Raw genomic sequence first — 20814 nt, forward strand, 5'->3', positions numbered from 1 at the left:
CTGGCCTAGAACTTGTCAATGCCTAAGCTGATTCCTCCTGTCTTGTCTCCTTAGCACCAGATTTATAAGTGTGCCACCACACCAGCTTTGTCTGTCTGTCTGTCTGTCTGTCTGTCTGTCTTATCTATCTATCTATCTATCTATCTTCTATCATCTATCATCTATCTTTTTGAGACAGGGTTTTTCTATGTTGCCCTGGCTGTCCTGGAACTTGTTCTGTAAACCAGGCTGGCCTCGAACTCAGAGATCTGACTGCCTCTGCCTCCCAAGTGCTGGGATCAAAGGTGTGCACCATTACTGCCTGGCTAATACCTAGCTTTTAAAATATTGGTTCTGGGGACTGAACTTGTCACATGTTACTAGCTATCTCCGAAGCCCCTCCTGGGATGTGTGAGTCAGAAGTCAGAAGACAACTTGTTGGAACCTTTTTTTTTTTTCCTAAGCTGTGTTGGCCCTAAGGATTGAACTCAGGTTGTCAGGTTTGGGGCAAATGCCATATCATCACCCCACCACTTGGTTTTGAAGTGAGTGTAGATGTCCTCCTTCATGAGAACTCCCTGTCCAGGCATCTCTGTGAAGCAGATAGTCTGTTGGACATCACACAGGCAGGAGTTGGGGTTGGAGATTTCCAGTCAACCTTCTGATCAGTTCTACTCTCCTGCAGCTGTTCTTGGTCTTTGGATATCTCCTCTTTCCTTCCTTCACTCCAGAACATTGAAAGACTATTAAAATGACTTCTTATTAACAGTGAATTATGAATATCCCTGTAAGGAGTTCAGAGCTAAGCCGTCCTGTGACTGGCTTGATACACATGGCCTCCCATCTGTACTGTGGGCTACTGAGAATCTCCTTGTGCCCTAATCACATTAGTTACTCTGTTTAGAGGCAGTTCCTCTGTGGACTGACAAATGGACTTTATTTTAATTTTTTTAAAAGACTTATTTTTTACTTTTGTTTCTGTATGTCTTTGTGCCACATGTGTGTGGAACCTGTGAGGTCAGAAGAAGGCATTGAATTTCCTGGAACTGGAGTTCCAGGCTGTTGTGAACAACCTGGGGTGGGAGCTGCAAGAGTCGCAAGTGCCTCTAACTGCTGAGCCATCGCTCCAGCTTTTTATATTATATCCTTCCTATCTGTGAGTTTGCATTCATGGTGCCAGTGCTATTTTGGCTTTCATTTTTAGAGATCAAGAAAGGAGATTTTCTCGGGACCAAGCCTTGGAGGACTTGGTGTTTTTGAGCTCTGGTTATATCTTCAGCCAGTTCAGTGTCCTCCGTCACTCAGTTCCCTCGTTTCAGTTCTGTGTGAAGTGAAGCAGACTGCAGTGGGCAGACAACCGTAGGTTTCAAATGCTAGGTATTATGTGACCAAGTCAGCAGGCAGTTTCTCATGTGGTATTTATTCTCTAATCAAGTCCTGTGGGTGTGACTATTGCCAGGTACAGGTGAACTGTGGCCTATGAGTCAAGTCTATACAGTTTGTTCTTGAATGCCTCGCAAACTGAGAATGATTTTATATTCTTTTTTTTTTTTTTTTTAATTTTTCGAGACAGGGTTTCTCCGTAGTTTTTGGTTCCTCCTGGAACTAGCTCTTGTAGACCAGGCTGGCCTCGAACTCACAGAGATCCGCCTGCCTCTGCCTCCTGAGTGCTGGGATTAAAGGCGTGCGCCACCACCGCCCGGCTCTGATTTTATATTCTTAAAAGGCTGTAGAGAGAGAGAGAGAGAGAGAGAGAGAGAGAGAGAGAGAGAGAGAGATTGAGAAGGCAGGCTACAAGCTGGAAGAAAATATTTCACTAGAGACAGAGTTCTTGAACCCAACAGTAAAATGAAAAGTCTAATTGGAAAAAAAAGTAAGGCTAGGGTTATGAATGGCTCATTGGTAGAATGTGGACTTATCATACCTTAGCCCTGGGGAGCACCATCGCCCCCAAAGTCAAAAGGACCTAAACAGACATCCAGTGGCCGAACTCCCAACTGACAGCACCAAGTGTGGCAGAGATGTGGAGCAACAGAAATTCTTTGTTGCTGGTGCAAATCCTAAGTGGGTAGAGCAACTTTTGAAGAAGTTTGGCAACTTCTTAAAGAGTCAGACATATTCTTAGTGCCTAATCCACCAATCACACTGTGGGGTAGGTGCATGCCTGACCTGTTAATCACACTTCAGCACAGTGAGATGCATGCATGGAAACTTCTAGTACTTCTTGCTCAGTTTTGCTGTGAACCTAGAACTTCTAAGATATAAAGTGTTTTTTGTTGTTGTTTGTTTTTAGTTGGTGTGGGAGTAGAAATCAGTGATGAAGCCCATGCTTAGCACCTTTGAGGACTTGGGTTTGATTCCCACTTCCACCAAGAATAATGTATAAAAGAGACTGTAAGCTGGTGTTTGACAGAGAGTGTTTATGTAGGGATGAAGTACCCAGGGTCTCTGTCCCTGTCCAATCCTCTCGACCTCCTGGGCACGCAGAGCCTCTAATTATAAAGCTGTTGTTTTGAATTTGATTTTGTTTACAGGTATATGAATGACCTAAAGCTACAAATAAAGACGGAGAGAGAACGGTGCCAACTGGGAGCAGGGCAAGGATGCCAATTCCTCCTCCTCCCCCGCCCCCACCTGGTCCTCCCCCACCTCCCACTTTTAATCAGGTACATAATCTCTCCACTAGGTTGTCTTCAAACCTTTAAGTAAATTGGTAGACTTCTCATACTGTTTTGTTCTTTTTCTTTTCAGTCCTCTTTGTTTAAAACTTGTAAATTTTCTTACCTAACCACTCTTTCACTCTGAGCTTGCTCTGTAGCTCTGTTTTTTTTTTTAATTTCTTTTATATTTACTTTACATGTATTGCCTGCATATATGTATGTGCACCACATGCATGCCTCATGCCACAGGAGGCAGGAGAGGGCTCTGGGATCCTCTGGAACTAGAGTTCCAAGCAGCTGTATGGCCAGAAATGGGTGCTGGGGACTGAACCTGCATCCTCTGAAAGAGCAGTAAATGCTCTTGAGAATGGAACCACCTCTCCAGCACCTACCCCCCTGTGGTTTGTTTGGTTTTGTTTGTAACAGGATCTTGCTATATAGTCCAGGCTGACCTTGCTGGCCTTAAACTTTAGGCCTTCTTGTCTCATTCCCCCAACTTCTGGGGTTACAGATAAGAGATAACCATGTCCACTAATGATTTTTAATACCATCTATAACTTTTGTATATATTTGACCTTTAAAGACTTTTCCCTAGCATTTTGAGACAGGATCTTACTGTGTGGCTGGCCAGTAGCTTGCTATGTAGGTCAGACTGGCCTCTACCTTGCAGTGTGATCCTTTTTTCTTTGCCTTCTGCACGCCTTCTGGAGTGTAGGCCTGAGCAACTGCTCAGCTGCATCCTGGATTCTTGAGGCTACTTAGGAGACACACTTAATAGCAGGCAGTGTAAGGAGATAGAGAACACACAAGCCTGTGCCTCAACTAGTTTGGACTTCTGAGAGGTCCTCTGAGGATCACACTGACATGTTTTGTTTCCTGTCCTGCTTCATTCCAAATGTAGATTTGGACTCATGGAGTTGGAGCTAGTGTTTCTTCCTAAGCTACCTGTCTTACAAGTAGGTTAGTCTCATTTCTCTGACATCCTCGAGAGGGGCTGAGGATTTGAGTGGTAGTTTCCTGCTACCATTTCCTCTCCTCTCCTACTCCCAGGCTGCTAAGACTAATTAGGGTCGTGCTTCATCTAGCACCCAACGTGGGGCGCAATCCTAATTAGTCTTAATAATAAAAACCCAGAGTCAGATATTGGGGTAAATGATGAAAGAAGTAAAGGGCCAGCCATAGTCACCTCTTACCTCTCCGATTCCTCAGACCAAAAAGGGCCAAGCTACTGTCTGCGCCCCCACCTTACCACTTCCTCTGTCTGCCCAGCCATATCACTTCCTGTTGCCTGTCTGTGCAGACCTCCAGACCTCATTGATGGCTAGCTCCACCCTCTGATCTTCAGGCAAGCTTTATTTGTCAGAACACAAATAAAATATCACAACATTTCCCCCCTTTTTTGTCTAAAATAAAAAGAGACAGTTATAGTTAACATAGAAAAACTATATACAGCCGGGCGGTGGTGGCGCACGCCTTTAATCCCAGCACTTGGGAGGCAGAGGCAGGCGGATCTCTGTGAGTTCGAGACCAGCCTGGTCTACAAGAGCTAGTTCCAGGACAGGCTCCAAAACCACAGAGAAACCCTGTCTCGAAAAAAAAAACCAAAAAAAAAAAAAAAAAAAAAAAAACTATATACAATAAGTACAGTAACTATATATAATATATACAGTCAAGAATTACATTAACAATGTCCAGTCCATTAGTATTTGACAACTTTAGAGAAAATACATTAAAATTTTTATTGTTTTATATGTATAGGTATTTTGCCTGTATGTATCTGTGTACCATGTGAGTGACTGGTGTCCTCAAAGGCCAGAAGAGGCCATCAGATCCCCTGAAACTGCAATTAGCGACGATGGTGAACCGCCATGTATAAGCTAAGAATTGAACCCAGGTCCTCTAGAATAGCAGCAAGTGTTCTTTTTCCAGCTCCAGGCCATTTTAATTAATTTTATTTTATGTTCATTGGTGTTTTGCCATGGGTGTCAGGTCCCTTAGAACTGGAGTTACAGACAGTTGTGAGCTGTCTTGTGGGTGCTGGGAATTGAACCCAGGTCTTTTGGAAGTGCAGTCAGTGCTCTTAACTGTTGAGCCATCTCTAACCCCTCCAGTCCATTTTAAATCCAAGTCTATCATGTCGTATTCTCTACCTAGAAAGGAAGAAAATTAGGCATACCACTTGGGAGGCAGAGACAGGCAGAACTCCTAATTTCCAGGCCAGCCTGGCTACACAGTGAGACCTCATCCAAAACAAAACAAAACAAAAAAAATTCAAGTTTTGGGTCTCAAAAGGTAAGAGCAACACTTTACTGCTCTTGCAGAGGACCTAGGTTCAGTTTCTAACACCCATGTGGTGACTCATAACTACTTATAACCCTAGTTCCAGGGGATCTGATACTCTTTTTTTACCTCCTTGAATATCAGACACACAAGTAATGCACATACTTATGTAAATATATACATACCTACATACATACATACAGGCAAAACACTCATACATAAAAATAAATCTTTTAAGAAAGGGTTTTATTTTTATTTTTAATTATGTGTTCATGTGTGGGTCTGTGCACATGCCTGTAAATGCCTGAGGCATTGAATCTCCCTGGAACTGGAATTATAGACAGTTGTAAGTTGCATGTGAGTGCTGGGGATCCCTCTGTAAGAGCAGTGGCTGCTATTAACCACTGAGCCATTTTTCCAGCTCCAAATATAACTTTAATCTCAGCACTCGAGAGGCAGAGGCAGATCTCTGAGTTAGAGGCCAGCTTGGTCTACAGAGTGAGTTTTAGGATACACAGGGCTACACAGACTCTCGCTCTGCAAGCCTGACCACCTGAACTCAGTCTCCGGACCCCAAAGTGGAAGGAGAGAACCAGCTCAGGAAAGTTGTCCTCTGACCTTTGCACTTTGAGCATGGACACACACAGTAATGACAAAACATTTTTGAAGTTTAAAATATTGGTTCTGGTGCCTGCTAATCATGTGTCCTAAACTTTCTAGAACTGTTATTTCCTCAGTTTTAGAGTAGGACTATCAAGGTCTACTGTATAACATCATGTAGAAGACAAAGTAGCAAGAAGGTAGCAAGTTATGCTGGGATAATATTCTGCAGAATCAGCATTGGAGTATGAATTCTTATTTGACCAATTATTATTTTTTTTTTTTTCGAGACAGGGTTTCTCTGTGGTTTTGGAGCCTGTCCTGGAACTAGCTCTTGTAGACCAGGCTGGTCTCGAACTCACAGAGATCCGCCTGCCTCTGCCTCCCGAGTGCTGGGATTAAAGGCGTGCGCCACCACCGCCCGGCTTGACCAATTATTAACTACATGACCATCGGAAACTATTCAGCTTCTGATCTACACTTTTCAAATGTGGATATTGATAATCATATCTTTCTGTATGAGTATTTCAGGTTTTAAATGAGGTAATCTAAGTAATACTTAGCACAATGCCTGAGGCATAGTGGCTGCCCAGAAAAAGCTGTGCTGGCAATGGTGCCACATTAATATGTCCAAGACACAAATTCATGGCTAGTCTTGCCCCCCTCTCAGAAACTGTGAATTGGAGGGTGGTCTGTGTCCTTCACAGAATGATGGCACAAGGTGATATTGCTATTTGGTGCATATATCTGAATGTGTTGTGGCATCTTACAGAATCCCTTGGCTTAAGTCATTTATGCCAAGCTTGTGATAAAAGGAGCTCTTGGGGTAAAGTTACACATTTCCTTCTTCCTCCAGGCAAACACAGAGCAGCCCAAACTCAGTAGAGATGAGCAGCGGAATCGAGGAGCCCTCTTACAAGACATTTGCAAAGGGACCAAACTGAAGAAGGTGACCAACATTAATGATCGGAGTGCTCCTGTCATCGAGAGTGAGTCGGGGGTCCCAGGATTAGAAGACTTCTGTGCATCACACTTATTGTGGTCTCTCCAGTGGGAAAATGGTGTCCTGGATATCTTGACTTTCCTTCCAGCTGTGGAGTTGAATGTTATGAAAGTTCTCCTCAGCTCTTCTCAGGGTTAAAGTCTTCCCCTGCTGATGATAGTGTTTGTTAGGGCCCATCTGTGGCTGTTCTCAGGAGACCACCACATTCCTAGAGGCTTCCTGGCTGAAACCAAGGATGGTTTTACAATTGCTGTACAAGTCCATTCTTGTAGGCCTCAGGAACATTTGTTCGCACTTCCTTGTCTCCCCCGCCCCCAATGTGGGGAAGAGGGCCCAGAGAACTGTTGAGCTTGTCTATTTTAATCGAGTTGTTCTCCTTCCCCCTAAATAAAAATGGCTCCTCCTTCCCTTTGTCCTTTTAGTTTGCTTGTTTTTGTAATAATCCTGGCATGAAGGTGTGCAGCTGCAAGGCCGAGGTGCCCTTGGGTCTGTGTGTTTTAGTGGTAGTGCTGCTGCTCTTGCTGCCGCTTCTTGATGGAGAGGCAAAAGTGAGACTGGTACGTTTGTAAGTTAGAGCCTAGATAGAGGAGCCGTTTCTTCTCAGGCTTGACTTGGTCAGCAGCTCAGAGCATATGAAATGAAACCTCACCTCTGCCTTCCAGAGCCCAAAGGGAGTGGTGGTGCCTATGGCCCTGGAGCTGCTGCTTTGCAACCCAAGGGAGGTCTCTTTCAAGGAGGAGTGCCCAAGCTGCGACATGTGGGAGCCAAGGATGCTTCAGGTATCTGAGAAGTTATCTCTTGGGCTAGCTCCCAACAGTGTTTGTTTTTTTGACTTGCTCCAAGCGTGCTATCTAGGTTGGAAACTGGGGTTGAAGATGGGAGGAAGAAGAGACAAGCATAGTTGCAAAACTGAGAGTTAAATAAAAATGTGTTTAACTTAGGTAAAGAAAATGTGAGATGCTGTTGTAGCATGTGACTGCAGTCCCACCTGCAGGGTTGAGGCAGGAAAATCACAAGTTTGAGTTCAGACTGAACCACAAGAGTTGAGACCCTGCCTTAAAGAAACAAAAAAGATTTTAAGTGCTGGGTTGTATGTAGCTCAGTGAGTTGAAGACTTGGCTAGTGTGTGTGAAGACCTGAGTTTAGTTCCTAGCACTGCATAAACCAAGCTAGGTGGTATACGTGTAATCCCAGAACTTGGGAGGTGGAGGCAGGAGAATCTCAGACATTCAAGTTCATCCTTGACTACTTTCTGAGTCTGAGGCCAATCTAGGTTACATGAGACCTAATCTCTAAATACATAAATAACTACATTCAGAATATTCACACACACACAAAGGTATACACACAGAGAATAGATTACTATTTGGCCCTGCAAAAGAAATTAATGTTATTTGTGACATTTGGCCTAGAGGACATTGTGTTGAGTGAAATAAGCCAGAAACAGAACGACAAGCCAGCATGGTGGTGCACACTCAGGAGGCAGAGACAGGTGAGTCTCTGTATTTGAGGCCAGCCTGGTCTACAGAGCAAGTTCTAGGACAGCCAGGGGTACATAAATACGCCCCCCTAAAAAAGGGGGGGTAAAATAAATGAATGTAATTCAATTCAAATGTGTTCATTTTGTGTCAAGAGACTCTGAATCTGAAACCTGATTAAAACTCAGAGCTAGGGCTAGCGATGTGACTCAGCAGTAAGGCAAGTATTTTGCATGCTTGAGGCTCTGAGCTTGAGCCCGGGCCACAGGAAAGCAAACAGACCCAAGAACTTTGCTGGTACTTTCTCAGCTGTTGTGCAAGGTGCACTGAGGAGGCTGGGTCAACCAGAGGCCTGACTGATGTGCATGTAACTGTTAACACAGTGTTCTGTTGTTTATAGATACTCTAGCTGCTAAGCCAGCCCTACAAGTCCCCAGTTCTCGAGCTGCTGCTCCGAGGCCTCCAGTGTCTACAGCCAGTGGGCGTCCTCAAGATGATACTGACAGCAGCCGAGCCTCCCTCCCAGAACTGCCCCGGACGCAGAGACCCTCTTTACCCGACCTCTCTCGTCCCAATACCACTAGCGGTACAGGCATGAAACATAGCTCATCTGCTCCTCCCCCACCACCTCCAGGGCGCCGTGCCAATGCGCCCCCTACTCCTCTGCCTGTGCACAGCAGCAAAGCTCAGGCCTACAACAGGGAGAAACCCTTGCCTCCAACACCTGGACAGAGGCTGCACCCGAGTCGAGAAGGACATCCTGCTCCACCCCCTGTAAAACCACCTCCTTCCCCTGTGAATATCAGAACCGGACCAAGTGGCCAGTCTCTGGCTCCTCCCCCACCGCCTTACCGCCAGCCTCCTGGGGTCCCCAATGGACCCTCAAGTCCCACTAATGAGTCAGCCCCTGAGCTGCCACAAAGACACAATTCTTTGCATAGGAAGACACCAGGGCCAGTCAGAGGCCTTGCACCTCCTCCACCCACCTCTGCCTCCCCCTTCTTGTTGAGTAACAGGCCACCTCCCCCAGCCCGAGACCCTCCTAGTAGGGGAGCAGGTAAGTGTTTAGAAGCCTTTTCTCTTTTCTCTTTGCTTTTTCTAAGAGCTTCTCTTCAGTAATTAGAGTAAGAGTTGATGTATTCACTTGGTTTATTGGGTGCCCTTTATGTGTTGGTAATTGTTAGGGAAGAGATTAAAAAACTTGTTGTGCACAACCTAGTAAAAATATAAATATATAAATATGGTATATAGTATGTTTTAGAGAAATACAAACCAGGGAAAGGATGATGGTATTTGAATTAGAGGAGAGTTAAAGTGAGAAGAGGCTTACCCTGTATGGTACCAGTATGAAGCGGATCTGAAATAGAAACATTCATCACTCTGGACAGCAGGGAGGCCATTGCGAAAGGAGTGGAATGAGTCGGGAGCTGGCAAGAGGGAAGGTGGGAAAGCTAGGTCTTCCGGGGTAATGTGTAGGACTCTGGGAAGATTTGGAGCTGACCTCGTCCCGTTCCAAGTGAATTATTTTGTTTTCGAGACATGGTCTCCATGTGTACCTTTGATTGGCCTGGAACTTGGTATGTAGAACACGTTAGCCTTGAACTCATAGAGATCCATCTGCTTCTGCCTGCAGAATTCTGGGATCAAAGGTATGCACTAACACACTTGGCTCTAAATAAATCTTACATAAAATTAAAAAAAACAACAACAAAACCACATGCTAGCCGGGAGTAGTGTGGCACACCTTTAATCTTGCATTTGGGAGGCAGGTGGATCTCTGAGTTCAAAGCCAGCCTAGTCTACAAAGTGAGTCCACAACAACTAGGACTGTGTTACACAGAGAAACCCTGTTATGAAAAACAAAACAACAACAACAAACACATGCCTGGTGGCTGGAGAGATGGCTCAATGGTTACGAGCACTAACTGGTCTTCCAGAGCACCTGGGTTGGTTTCCTAGCACCCACACATTGGCTCACAACTGTCTGTAGTGTCAATTTCAAGAGACCTGATGTTCTCTTATGGTCTCTGAGGGCATCAGGCACACATGGTGTACAGATATGCATGTAAGCAAAACACCCATACATATAAAATAATAAAAATTAAACGCAAAAAACAAAACAGGAAAAATGAACTTGGTAGAGTGATGGAAAAGGAGCAGAATAAAGGAAGTGGTCCTCTGTGTGCAGTGCTGCTGAAAGGCCAGCTGGACACTGAGAACTGGCTGTGGACTGAACATCAAGGGACCCTCTGTGCAGCGTTGAGGAAGCAAATTGGGGTAGGTTCACAAATTAGGAATGGATGCCAGCTCTGTTGGAGGCTGAAGCAGAGGCTGGCTTGAGCCACTGGAGTTTGAGGTCAGCCTGGGTAATGGAGGGAGACCGTGTGTGGCCAAAACCAGAAAAGAACGTTTAAGAAAGCAGTATATAGGAACCTTGGTGAAGGCCTGGTTGAGTGTGTCCGTATACAAATAGAACGGTTGCCAAAGCACTGCTGCTTTTCCTGTGGACCTGGACTTGGCTCCCAGCCCATATCACAGCAGCTCCAGGGGATCTGATGTCCTCCTCTGGCCTCCATGGGTGCTTGTACACACATGGCACACATACAGGCATGCAGGTACACATACACACATGCATAAATAAAAATAAATACAAATTATGTTTCCTGTAAATTTGTGCTCCCAGTAGCACTTTTTTGGTTTTTTAAGACAGGGTTTGTAGGTGTAACAGCCCTGGCTGTCCTGAAACCAAGCTGTAAACCAAGCTGGTCTCAAACTCACAGAGATCCGCTTGCCTCTGCCTCTCAAGTGATAGGATCAAAGAGATACCACCACTGCTGGCTTCAGTAACAGTCTTTTAGAGGGCACCCCAGACAACAACCTGATAATATTGATGACATGGTATTTCCCTGCCTATAGCCAGCCATAAGATAGCCCAGGATTCTGTAAAGTTCAGGTTTAAAGGGAAAAAAAATGCACACTTCAGGTGGGGGACAGCTGGAGAGACAGTGACTGCTCTGCCAGAGGACCCAGGTCAGTTCCCTGCACCCAGTTCCAGGGCTACTCTGGAATACTCTTTTGCTGACCTCTGCTGGCATGAGGCATGCATATGGTTTATACACACATGTAGGCAAACACGGATGCACATAAATAAATCTAAAAAATAAAAAGTTTTTTACTTGTAGATTTTAAAAGACTTTTTTTTTAAAGCCACATTTTTTTTTTTTTTTTAAATCTCTATTTCATGTGCATTGCTGTTTTGCCTGCATGTATATCTGTGTGAGGGTATCAGATCCCCCGGAACTGGAGTTATAGACAGTTGTGAGCTGCCATATGGGTGCTGGGAATTGAACCCAGGTCCTCTGGAAGAACAGCCAGTGCTCTTTACCACTGAGCCATCTCTCCAGCCCCCTTAAAAGACTCTTAATGTGAACAATCCTCTTTCTTTCTAATCCCATTCTGTAATAAAAGCAGAGAAAATAAAACTGAGGTAAGTGGTGTCAAGTCTGCAGATTTCTTGCTTTTCATATACTATGAGTTGTATTGTCCGGTAGCTGTGAGCATGGGTCAAGGGGAGGCCTCAGCCTGCTGCCCGCTCAGTACCCAGAGCAGGAGCTCTGAGCAGCCCACAGTCTTGAGGAGTGGCTGTATCTGTTGTATAACATGGGTCCAGTTTCTCTGATTCTCTTGAGTTTGTTTGTTGTCTGTAAGCTAGAAGTGTTTGTAAAAATGTAGTGTGCTGTTGAACTTGTTTTATGTAAAGGGCATCTAAGTAATTCATGGACTTATTTCTATTAAATCACATTATAACAATATTTTATGATAATACATGTTTGTTTCTGTGGAGGCTGAGCAGAAAGCAGCAAGTTCCAGACCAGCCTTGTCCACAGAGTAAGTTCTAGGACAGCTGAGGCTGCACACAGAAGCCTTATTTTGTTACAAAAAACCAAAAACACCCAACAGACCAAAACTAAACAAACAATGACAGAGGGAGGGAACAGAGTGGAGGAGGAGCAGCAGCCACCCCAAGGCTCCTTGTAGAGTCCAATCTCTCTTTTATTTTCTATGATTTGTTTGCTTTATTTTGTTTTTCGAGACAGTGTTTCTCTGTCTAGTCCTGGCTCTCCTGGAAACTTTGTAGACCAGTCTGGCCTCAAACTCAGAGTTCCACCTGCCTCTGCCTCCTGAGTGCTGTAAAGGTGTGTGCCACTGTTACCTGGCATTCTATGGTTTTTATTTTATAGTTGGTGTATAAAACAATGAATTTCGCCGGGCGGTGGTGGCACATGCCTTTAATCCCAGCACTCGGGAGGCAGAGGCAGGCAGATCTCTGGGAGTTCGAGGCCAGCCTGGTCTACAAGAGCTAGTTCTGGAACGGGCACCAAAGCTACAGAGAAACCCTGTCTCGAAAAACAAAACAAAATAAAAAAATAAAACAATGAATTTCATTTGTGCATTTCTCACATTTGCTCCCTCACTGCCCCCCCCCCCCCCCCCCCGCTGCTTTCTTAGCTTGTGTCTCTCAAGCCCTTCTTTACTTTGCCAGTTCCAACACAAGCCAACTGCTTTGGATTTTAATTGCAGCTCCTCCACCCCCTCTACCCACGGTCCGAAATGGTGCCAGGGATGCTCCTCCTCCCCCACCACCTTATCGAATGCATGGGTCAGAGCCTCCGAGCAGAGGAAAGCCCCCACCTCCACCTTCAAGGACACCAGCTGGGCCACCTCCTCCTCCACCACCACCCCTGAGGAATGGCCATAGAGACTCCATCACCACTGTCCGTTCCTTCTTGGGTAAGTTGTCAGTGATTTGTTTGTTTGTTGTGTCAAGACAGGGTTTCACTGTGTAGGCCTGGCTGTCCTGGAACTCACTCTGTAGAACAGGCAGGCAGGCCTCAAACTCACAGAGATCCGCCTGCCTCTGCCTCCTAAATGCTGGGTGGTGTTTGCCACCACCGCCTAGCTAATAGTGACTTTGTGTCATAGTTGTGGTGGTGACTTCACCGACTCACTGGTGCCAGATGGCTCCTGTAGATGGAGAATAGGCCGGAGCAGCTCCTGACTTTTCCTCTGACTTGTGCTTCCGATCCATTGACATTCCTTTCCTTACATGAACAGATTGAAATCAAGTCATCAGGGTTCATACTGATTCTAAAGCTACTCTCAGGTCCCCACAAGAATCACTGATGAAGCTTCCCATCAGCGACTGTCCTCTTTATTCTCATACATCCTAGAATTATGTGTTCAAGGAGGGGAGTTCCTTCCTGGTTACTTAAAAACTCAAGAGGCTTAGGGTGAAGCTCAGTGGTATAGCATTAGCCTGATGTGTACAAGTCCTGGGCTTAATCCCACAGTACAGAAAGAGCACGAAAAGCCAAACAAGCTTAGCTGACAGAGGCCCTTAGTTTGAACCCCAGTACTACAAAAACAAAACATACAGAGGCCAGTGTCAAAACAGCTGTATTTTTTTGAGGACGTCATTTTATTTATTTGGACCCCACTGTTATTATGTAGAGAAGCAGGAAATTGACTAGAATAGGGGCATGTTGGATCATGTTTTCCAAGCTTATAAATGTTGAGATCTCTACTTAAGAGAATTCACCTCACAGTCTAGAATAGGCCATAAGTTGTACTCTTTTGAAGATGGTGGCGTAGACCATGATATCTCTTGAAAGCATTAACACGCTAAGTTCTTCAGGGTTGCTCCTCCGTCACTACCCCCTACACAGTCTAGCCTGTTCTTAACGGTTGCACGAGAGTTTTGCTTTGAGTATACATCCTTATTGCAGAAACCTCTGAATGTAGTGGGGCACGGTGGTGTGTGTCTGTAGTCCCAGCACACAGGGTTTAGCTAGTGCAGGAGAATCTTAAATTCAAAACCTGTCTGTAATACATAGTAAGACCCTATCTAAACAAAAAAAGCTTTGAATAGAAAAAGGACCTCTTGAGGTGTGATCATGCCATGCCCATAAGACGTAAGACGTTTGAATCTTAGGAAGAGGTCATAGAGAGTAGGAGTGGAGCTAGACATGGCTGACTGAACTGTGTTGCAGAGCAATGTAGGATAACCAAGGCTGAAAGAAAGTTTTCCGTTAAAACTCTCGCTAGCTAGAGAGACATTTGAGGTTAATGACTACCACCCCTTAAATTTAATTCAATTTGTTTCCCATAGCAACAGTCTTGTAAACTCACCTTGTTTCTGGAGCTTCTTGTTTCTGCTTGCACACACATTTGTGCTCCTTTCCCAAAGTATCTGAATTTTGGTAGAAAGATGTAAAGTCAGCCTTTGACTCCTTTACATTCGGAATTTTAGAAGGGTAGGTACTGGTTCTGGTCATGTGGCATTCACCTTGATCCTAGCACTTCGAAGGCAGAGTCGAACAGATCTCTGTGTGTTTAAGACCATGCTGGTTTCATAGTTCCAGGTTAGCCAAGGCTACATAGAGAGACCCTGTCTCAAAATGAACAAAAATAATAATAGCTTGACAATGGTGGTGCATGCCTTTAATCCCAGCACTTGGGAGGCAGAGACAGGTGGATTTTTGTGAGTTTGAAGCCAGCCTGATCAACAGAGTTAGTTCCACGATAGCTATGGCTATACAGAAAAACCCTGTCTAATAATAATAATAATAATAATAATAATAATAATAATAATAATAATAATAATTTGTTTTAGTTTGGGTTTCTGTTGCTGTGATGAAACACCATGACCAAAAAGCAGGTTGGGGAGGACAGGGTTTATTTGGCTCACACTTTCATATTGCAACTCACCACTGAAAGAAGGCAAGACAGGAACAGGGCAGACACATGGAGGCAGGAGCTGATGCAAAGGCCGTGGAGAGGTGTTCCCCATGACTTGCTTAGCCTGCTTTCCTATAGAACCCAGGATCACAGTTCAGGGATGGTCCCACCCACAATGGTCCGAGCCATTCCCTATCAGTCACTAATTAAGAAAATTCTCTATAGCCAGATTTTATGGAGACATTTTTTCAATTGAGGATCCCTCGTTTCAGATAACTCTACCTTGTGTTAAGTTGAATAAAACTATCCAGCACATAAATAAAGGGGCTGGAGAGATAGCTCAGTAGTTAATAATATTGGGTACATTTTCAGAGGACCCATGTTCAATTCCCAGCACCAAATGGAGCCTCCATAACAGTCTGTAACTCCTGTTTCAGGAAATCTGAAGCCCTCCATTAGCGTCTGTGGGTGCTGTGTGCACATGGTGCCCAAACATACATGTAGACAAAACATACACAATTTAAAAGGATTAAATTTTTTTCTCTGTATGTATATGTTCACATGTGCGCCTTTATGTGTTTATATGTATGTGTACAGGTGGTTATGGAGGCCAGAGGTCAACATTAGGTGTCTTCCTTAATTGCTCTCCACCATATTTGTCTCAGATAAGCTCTGCAATTGGTCTGACTGGCTGGTCAGCAAGCCCCAGTGATACTCTGATTTCTGCCTCCACAGCCCTTGGTTATAGGCTCCTGCCACCATACCAGCCCCAGATAAAGGGACTTTGGGTATCCACTGTTCATCAGAGGCACCCAGGGGGATGCTTTTGTTGTCTCAGGAACTTTGGTTTGGTGGGTAGAACAGGCTCTCCATACAGCAGAACCCAGAGGAGATTGGTAAATAGGAAAGGTCCTAAGAAGTCCCACGTCTGTGGGAGGCATGACATAATACTCTCCTCTTTTCACAGATGATTTTGAGTCCAAGTACTCCTTCCACCCAGTAGAGGACTTCCCTGCTCCAGAAGAGTATAAGCATCTTCAGAGAGTATACCCCAGCAAAACAAACCGAGGTGCGAGGGGAGTGAGCAAAGCGTCCGTGTTTGCATGCAACATAGAGTTTGTGTGTTTTCTGGGATTAGAATGTGCTTCTGCACGTGTAGAGGTCAGCAGGAGTTGGCTTTTCTCTTTCGACCAAGTTCCCTGGATCCTAGGGACTAACTCGGGTCGGCAGCCTTGGCATCAAGTGCCCACCTTCCAAGCCATCTCTTCAGCAGTAGTCCCTGTTGTTAAAAATTGACTTAGGGAGCCTGTCTCATTTCAGAAATGTTACCTAGGGTCTGTAAGTGAGCTCAGTGTCTATGTTCTTGTTTCTCCAGCTGCCCGTGGAGCCCCACCTCTACCACCCATTCTCAGGTGAAGCCTGGCTTGGTCCTGCTCCTCAGGAAAAGGATGGACCTCCTCTTCTCAGATGGTCCCCCAACCCGTAAAACCTGCATGAGAGCTCCTACAGTGTTTCTCCAGTGAACCAACCCTAAGCATCCTCCTGGCCCAGTTCCATCTATGCATCTCATCTCTGGACTTGGTGATTGGATTCTTTCTGTTGGCAGTAGGCTCTCAAGCCCTGTATCCAGCCCTCTTCCAGCAAGCCCTGCTAAGCCAGAAGAGGAGAAAGGCTCCGTTTCTCCCGCTTTCTTCCAGGGAAAGGTGCCTTGTTATGTGAATGGACACACCGGGCAGGGTGGAGAACGGTGCCCTGTCTGCTGTTATCCGCCAAGGGGAAGTGTACTGTGTGCATTGCATTCCATAGTTGAGGAGGTCGGTGTGGCCAAGACTGTTGAGGATAAGGTACTTTTCGTGAAGCAGTCGGGGTTTGCAGAAGCGACCTGTTTTAAAGGTCAGGTTACAGAAAGGACAAAGAAATGTGTCTTCTCCATTTTTAAGAATGTTTTGGTTTTGTTCTCATCCCTCTTCTCCCCATTCCAAGGGGCAAGTTGTACATACACTAAATACTAATCAGTGACCTAGACAATAAAAGAAGGGGACGAAGTAAACTGAGGATCATTCGAGAGCAAGTCGGCTCCTCTGCAGCTGAGGGCCAGGGCCATCTGTACCCCTCGGGACCCCCTGCCTTTCCCCGGAGTGCTTCCCGTCCCTCAAGAGAAGAGTCACTTTTTGTTGGGTGCATTATTCATATTCCTAATTCACAAACCCCAGAAACTTCCTGTAAGAGATGAAAAGAGGGGGTGAGGACCTTAACCTCAACCTCAAGTCGAACTCAGTTTTTTCTGATTAACCCTAAAATGGTCAGCAGCCCTTGGGGAATGCTCCAGGGAGACTAAGGGAAGGAGGAAGCACTTGACAGGAGGGTCTGGCTCTGGGGCTGCAAAGGTCTTGACAGCCTCCTCATACCCATCTCACATCCGACAGCAGGGTCCTCCTGTTACCTCTGCCACGCTGCTTTCCCAAGACTGTGGGTGCTAAGCCCACAGAATAGAAAAGGGCAAGGAAATACGTGGGGCCTTTGGGGGGCATATTCCGAGTCTTCTAAACCAAGAAGCACAAAGACTTAAGGAGATGTGCCGCACTCTAGTCAGTGGGTCTTCCTTGGCAGCCAGCAATACATTGTTTCTGTCTTCCAGGTTGTAGGTAAACAGCACAGGAAAAATGGATGTTCCAACTGAGGTTGGTCTATTAGACAGTGAGTGTCTCTTCTCCAACAGCAGTGTGGGGCCCCAGGACTCCACACACTGGATAGGTTGGTTTCGTACAGTCATAGCCATGGACAAAGGCTGCTCCAACCTTGCATGACCATGGGGAAACCAGGTTGTCCTTTGACTCAAATAGGGGAAGCTAGTTAAAAACTTTCACATCCGTCACAGGGTTAAACTGTCACGGGGACCTTTCTTTTCTTTTCCTTATTATTATTATTTTTCAAGACAGGGTTTCTCTGTGAAAGCACTGGCTGTCCTGGAAACTCGTTCTGTAGACCAGGCTGGCCTCGAACTCACAGAGATCCACCTGCCTCTGTCTCCCGGGTGCTGAGATTAATGTCATACACTATCACACCCGGCTCATAGGGACCTTTCTAATCTAATGGAACATAGGCTAAGGATCTGTGTTTAATGCCAGGTGAAACCCAAATCTTCCAGTGTTGGTGAAGGTGGGCTTAACTTGGTTTATTTATTTATTGAGTGTTACCCTTTGCCATCTCCTGAACCACTTCGACTCTTGGGACAAGCAACGATTAGGTCTCACTAGACTTGTGATTTGTTCACTACTTCTTATTCTCAAATGCATTAGTAGTCATCTCCAGGAGTGTCCCCAGCATCCTCAAGTGAACAGAGGCAAAGAGAAGAGCTGGTACTGCAGGAGTTCCAGGGTAGACGCTAGTTGCTGAACTTTGACTGTGAAGTCTTCCCATTTGTTTTTGAAATGGGAGTTGATGCCTTTTGTACAATGCTATCAGAGTGTATAGAGATGTCCCCTTACTGAAACATAAATCATCAGAATATATGATATAGCAAATAAAGCCAAACCCCAGCTTTTCACTGGGATGATCCTTCCTGCACATGACCTGCGCTGTTCATATTCCCCAGATTTGGATGGTGTCATGTGGGTATTGATTACATTTCCATTGTCTTTACTCGATGGGACAACTACCAAAAAAAGGCCTGGGTTTAGATCTGAATAAATGGGTATTCTCCTCTAGAGAATGTTGATGACACAGCACCTAATTTAAATGTCTTTGCCTTATACATCATTTGGTCCCGCTGTTAGTAACAGACTTATTATCAGTGTATGTTTGCTATTGAAGGTGGGAATGTGATCCTTAAAATTGTTGGTCTATTTTGTATGTTGTACAAAGCTTGTAATACAGGTTAAAGGTAGCGGGGCTGCAAGAGCACTGAAAATTTCCCTTCTGAACTGCTTTTTATCTGTTCATGGGATGTCGTCTCTTCAGTGGGAGATTGGGTGGTCTCACGTTGAGGCTATTGCCTGATCCTTTTAGTTCCTTTGTTCCCTCCCAAAGGGAAGAGACATTGCCCAGCTAAGCAGCAGGAAGCTTTGCCAACAGCTCTCCTGTGGATTTTGTAGTGGTTTTCCCTAATAGGAAACAGTAGCTGTTTCTTACTGCCCTATCTGAAGCTGGGCAGTGGCCTCTGATTTTCAAATGAGCTAGATGCCCCTCTTTCCCTGTCTCAAGTCACCAAACCTGGACCAAAGTACTGGGACATTCCAGGTGTAGCTTTCTCTCTCCTGAGGATTGCTGCAGCTGCGGAGCCCTCCTGTTTTCACAGCCTCGGCCAATTGTGTGAGCAGCTAGGGCTGTCCTAGCTGGGGAGGTGAGGCTGTCGTCACCAGGAATTTGTCCCTGCCCCCTTTCCTGGCGAAGGCAAGAAAACTAGTCACTGGCATTGCACTAGGGGAATTAATTCCCTTACCTAGTGGCTTCCCAGCTTGAAACCCAGATTTACCTCCAGGGAGAGGTGAGGAGGAAAAAAATAACTGTAAATAGATTTGCTACAGAGCAACTCAGGGTTGGGGTATGTTGTATTTCTCCTGATCACTTGAAATAATCTGTAGGCTGAGTGCTTATGGGGGTGTGGGAGAAAGGTGACTCCAGGGTCCTTCATTCCGTGAAGCTCTGGGGGTGGAGTGTCGGGCATCAGAGGCCCTTCGATAGCACTGTGCTGCGCTGTCTGTCCTTCTGCAAACCCAGACCAGAGTCTTCACATTCCAGGTGTAATTTTTCTTTCCCTGTGACTCAGTCCCTAAGTTATGTGGTCAAGGTGACTCTGAAGCCACCCAGGTTTAACCCAGATTTAGGGAATGAGAGGGAAGAGAGGAGGCCATTATAATTCTGCCTTTAAGACTCATTTCTTGAAAATAAAATGAAGTAAAATGATAACCACCTTCAAAATCACATGCAGAAACAAAAACAGAAAACCCAACAACCATTTAACTGAAGGAAGGGTTCTGTTTCACTCAACTCCACCACGTTCATTGTGCCTTTACTTGTGTTAGATTTCTGTGCTTTCTCCCCCTCTATGAAGTAATTAAAATCTTCCTTGATAACTGCTGGTTCCTTTCTGCTCTTGATTCTTACAGCTTCGCGGGGTCCTTCTCTGATTGTCATGTCTTGCTCCCCCCGTGGCAGAGGGAGTTAGCACACCCTCTTTTTTCATGTCTGACTTTTGTCCTTTCCCACAGTTTCCAGTCTGGAAGTTACGGTCAACACTAAATAAAAGACCAGAGTACGTGTGTGTGTGTGTGTGTGTGCGCGTGTGCGTGCGCGTGCGTGCCCATCATCTGCATGTGGATCAGTTTCTTTAAAAAATATAATTTATTGTGTGATTTATTTTGGAGTTTTTATTCTGGTTTCAGTGCTTCTCCACAATAGCACTGATCTTTGCACCCCTTGTCCCCCGACAGAAAATGTATAATCTGGTTTCAGGTTGAATTCCTTGGTACATTTCTTTCTTCTGGATGCTGTGCAGTTTAATTAAATATTTAAAAAACTAAACAAACAAAAAAGAAAACTGTGTATTTTTGTCATGAGTAATACTCAAGGCAGTATAACTCAAGAGTAATATTGATGGCAAGGAGAGGGGGGAAATTCTCTTCTGGGTAAGCGTGGCAGTTTGATTTCAGGTTCCCCCGAGGAAGGACGTGTGCCAATGCACATGGCAGAAGCACCTGCAGCTCTCAGAGGACTTTTCTGCCTGGGTGTCTTAAAAAAATCACCATTTGTGGCCTCACTGACCAGTGATTCTGTCTTGTATTTGCTACTTACCTCCCGTTGCCTTGATCTCAAGGCGCCCCCGAGGCTCACTTCCTTGTGACCCCTCAGATTCTGTTACCTGCGCCTGATTCTCTACCAGGTGGTGGGTGATGGGCAGGGCCTTTGGGATCTTGAGAATCCATTTGTTCTTGAGTGTGTGGGTGCTGCTATTTCTCTTCACTGCTTGATTACTTAGGTTTGGTTTGGTTGGTTGATTTTTTTCGAGACAGGGTTTCTCTTGTGTGTAACCCTGGCTGTCCTGGAACTCACTCTATAGACCAGGCTGATCTCGAAC

At 45.3% G+C, this 20814-nt stretch overlaps 1 protein-coding gene across 3 annotated transcripts in view; it reads left to right on the plus strand.

Moving 5' to 3' along the window:
- Wipf2 (WAS/WASL interacting protein family member 2) overlaps positions 1-20474 on the plus strand; it is a 35813-nt gene extending 15339 nt beyond the window's left edge. For all 3 annotated transcript variants that reach the window (XM_057774860.1, XM_057774861.1, XM_057774862.1), the window contains exons 2-8: positions 2514-2645; positions 6376-6508; positions 7185-7301; positions 8401-9057; positions 12582-12791; positions 15706-15807; positions 16114-20474. In XM_057774860.1, coding sequence (XP_057630843.1) covers positions 2583-2645; positions 6376-6508; positions 7185-7301; positions 8401-9057; positions 12582-12791; positions 15706-15807; positions 16114-16154 — 1323 coding nt within the window. In that variant the 5' untranslated portion in view covers positions 2514-2582 and the 3' untranslated portion in view covers positions 16155-20474. The remainder of the gene's footprint in view (positions 1-2513; positions 2646-6375; positions 6509-7184; positions 7302-8400; positions 9058-12581; positions 12792-15705; positions 15808-16113) is intronic.
- The last annotated feature ends 340 nt before the right edge of the window (positions 20475-20814 follow it).

The sequence above is a fragment of the Chionomys nivalis genome, chromosome 7 (genome assembly GCF_950005125.1).
Source record: "Chionomys nivalis chromosome 7, mChiNiv1.1, whole genome shotgun sequence".
NCBI classification, from domain to species: Eukaryota; Metazoa; Chordata; class Mammalia; order Rodentia; family Cricetidae; genus Chionomys; species Chionomys nivalis.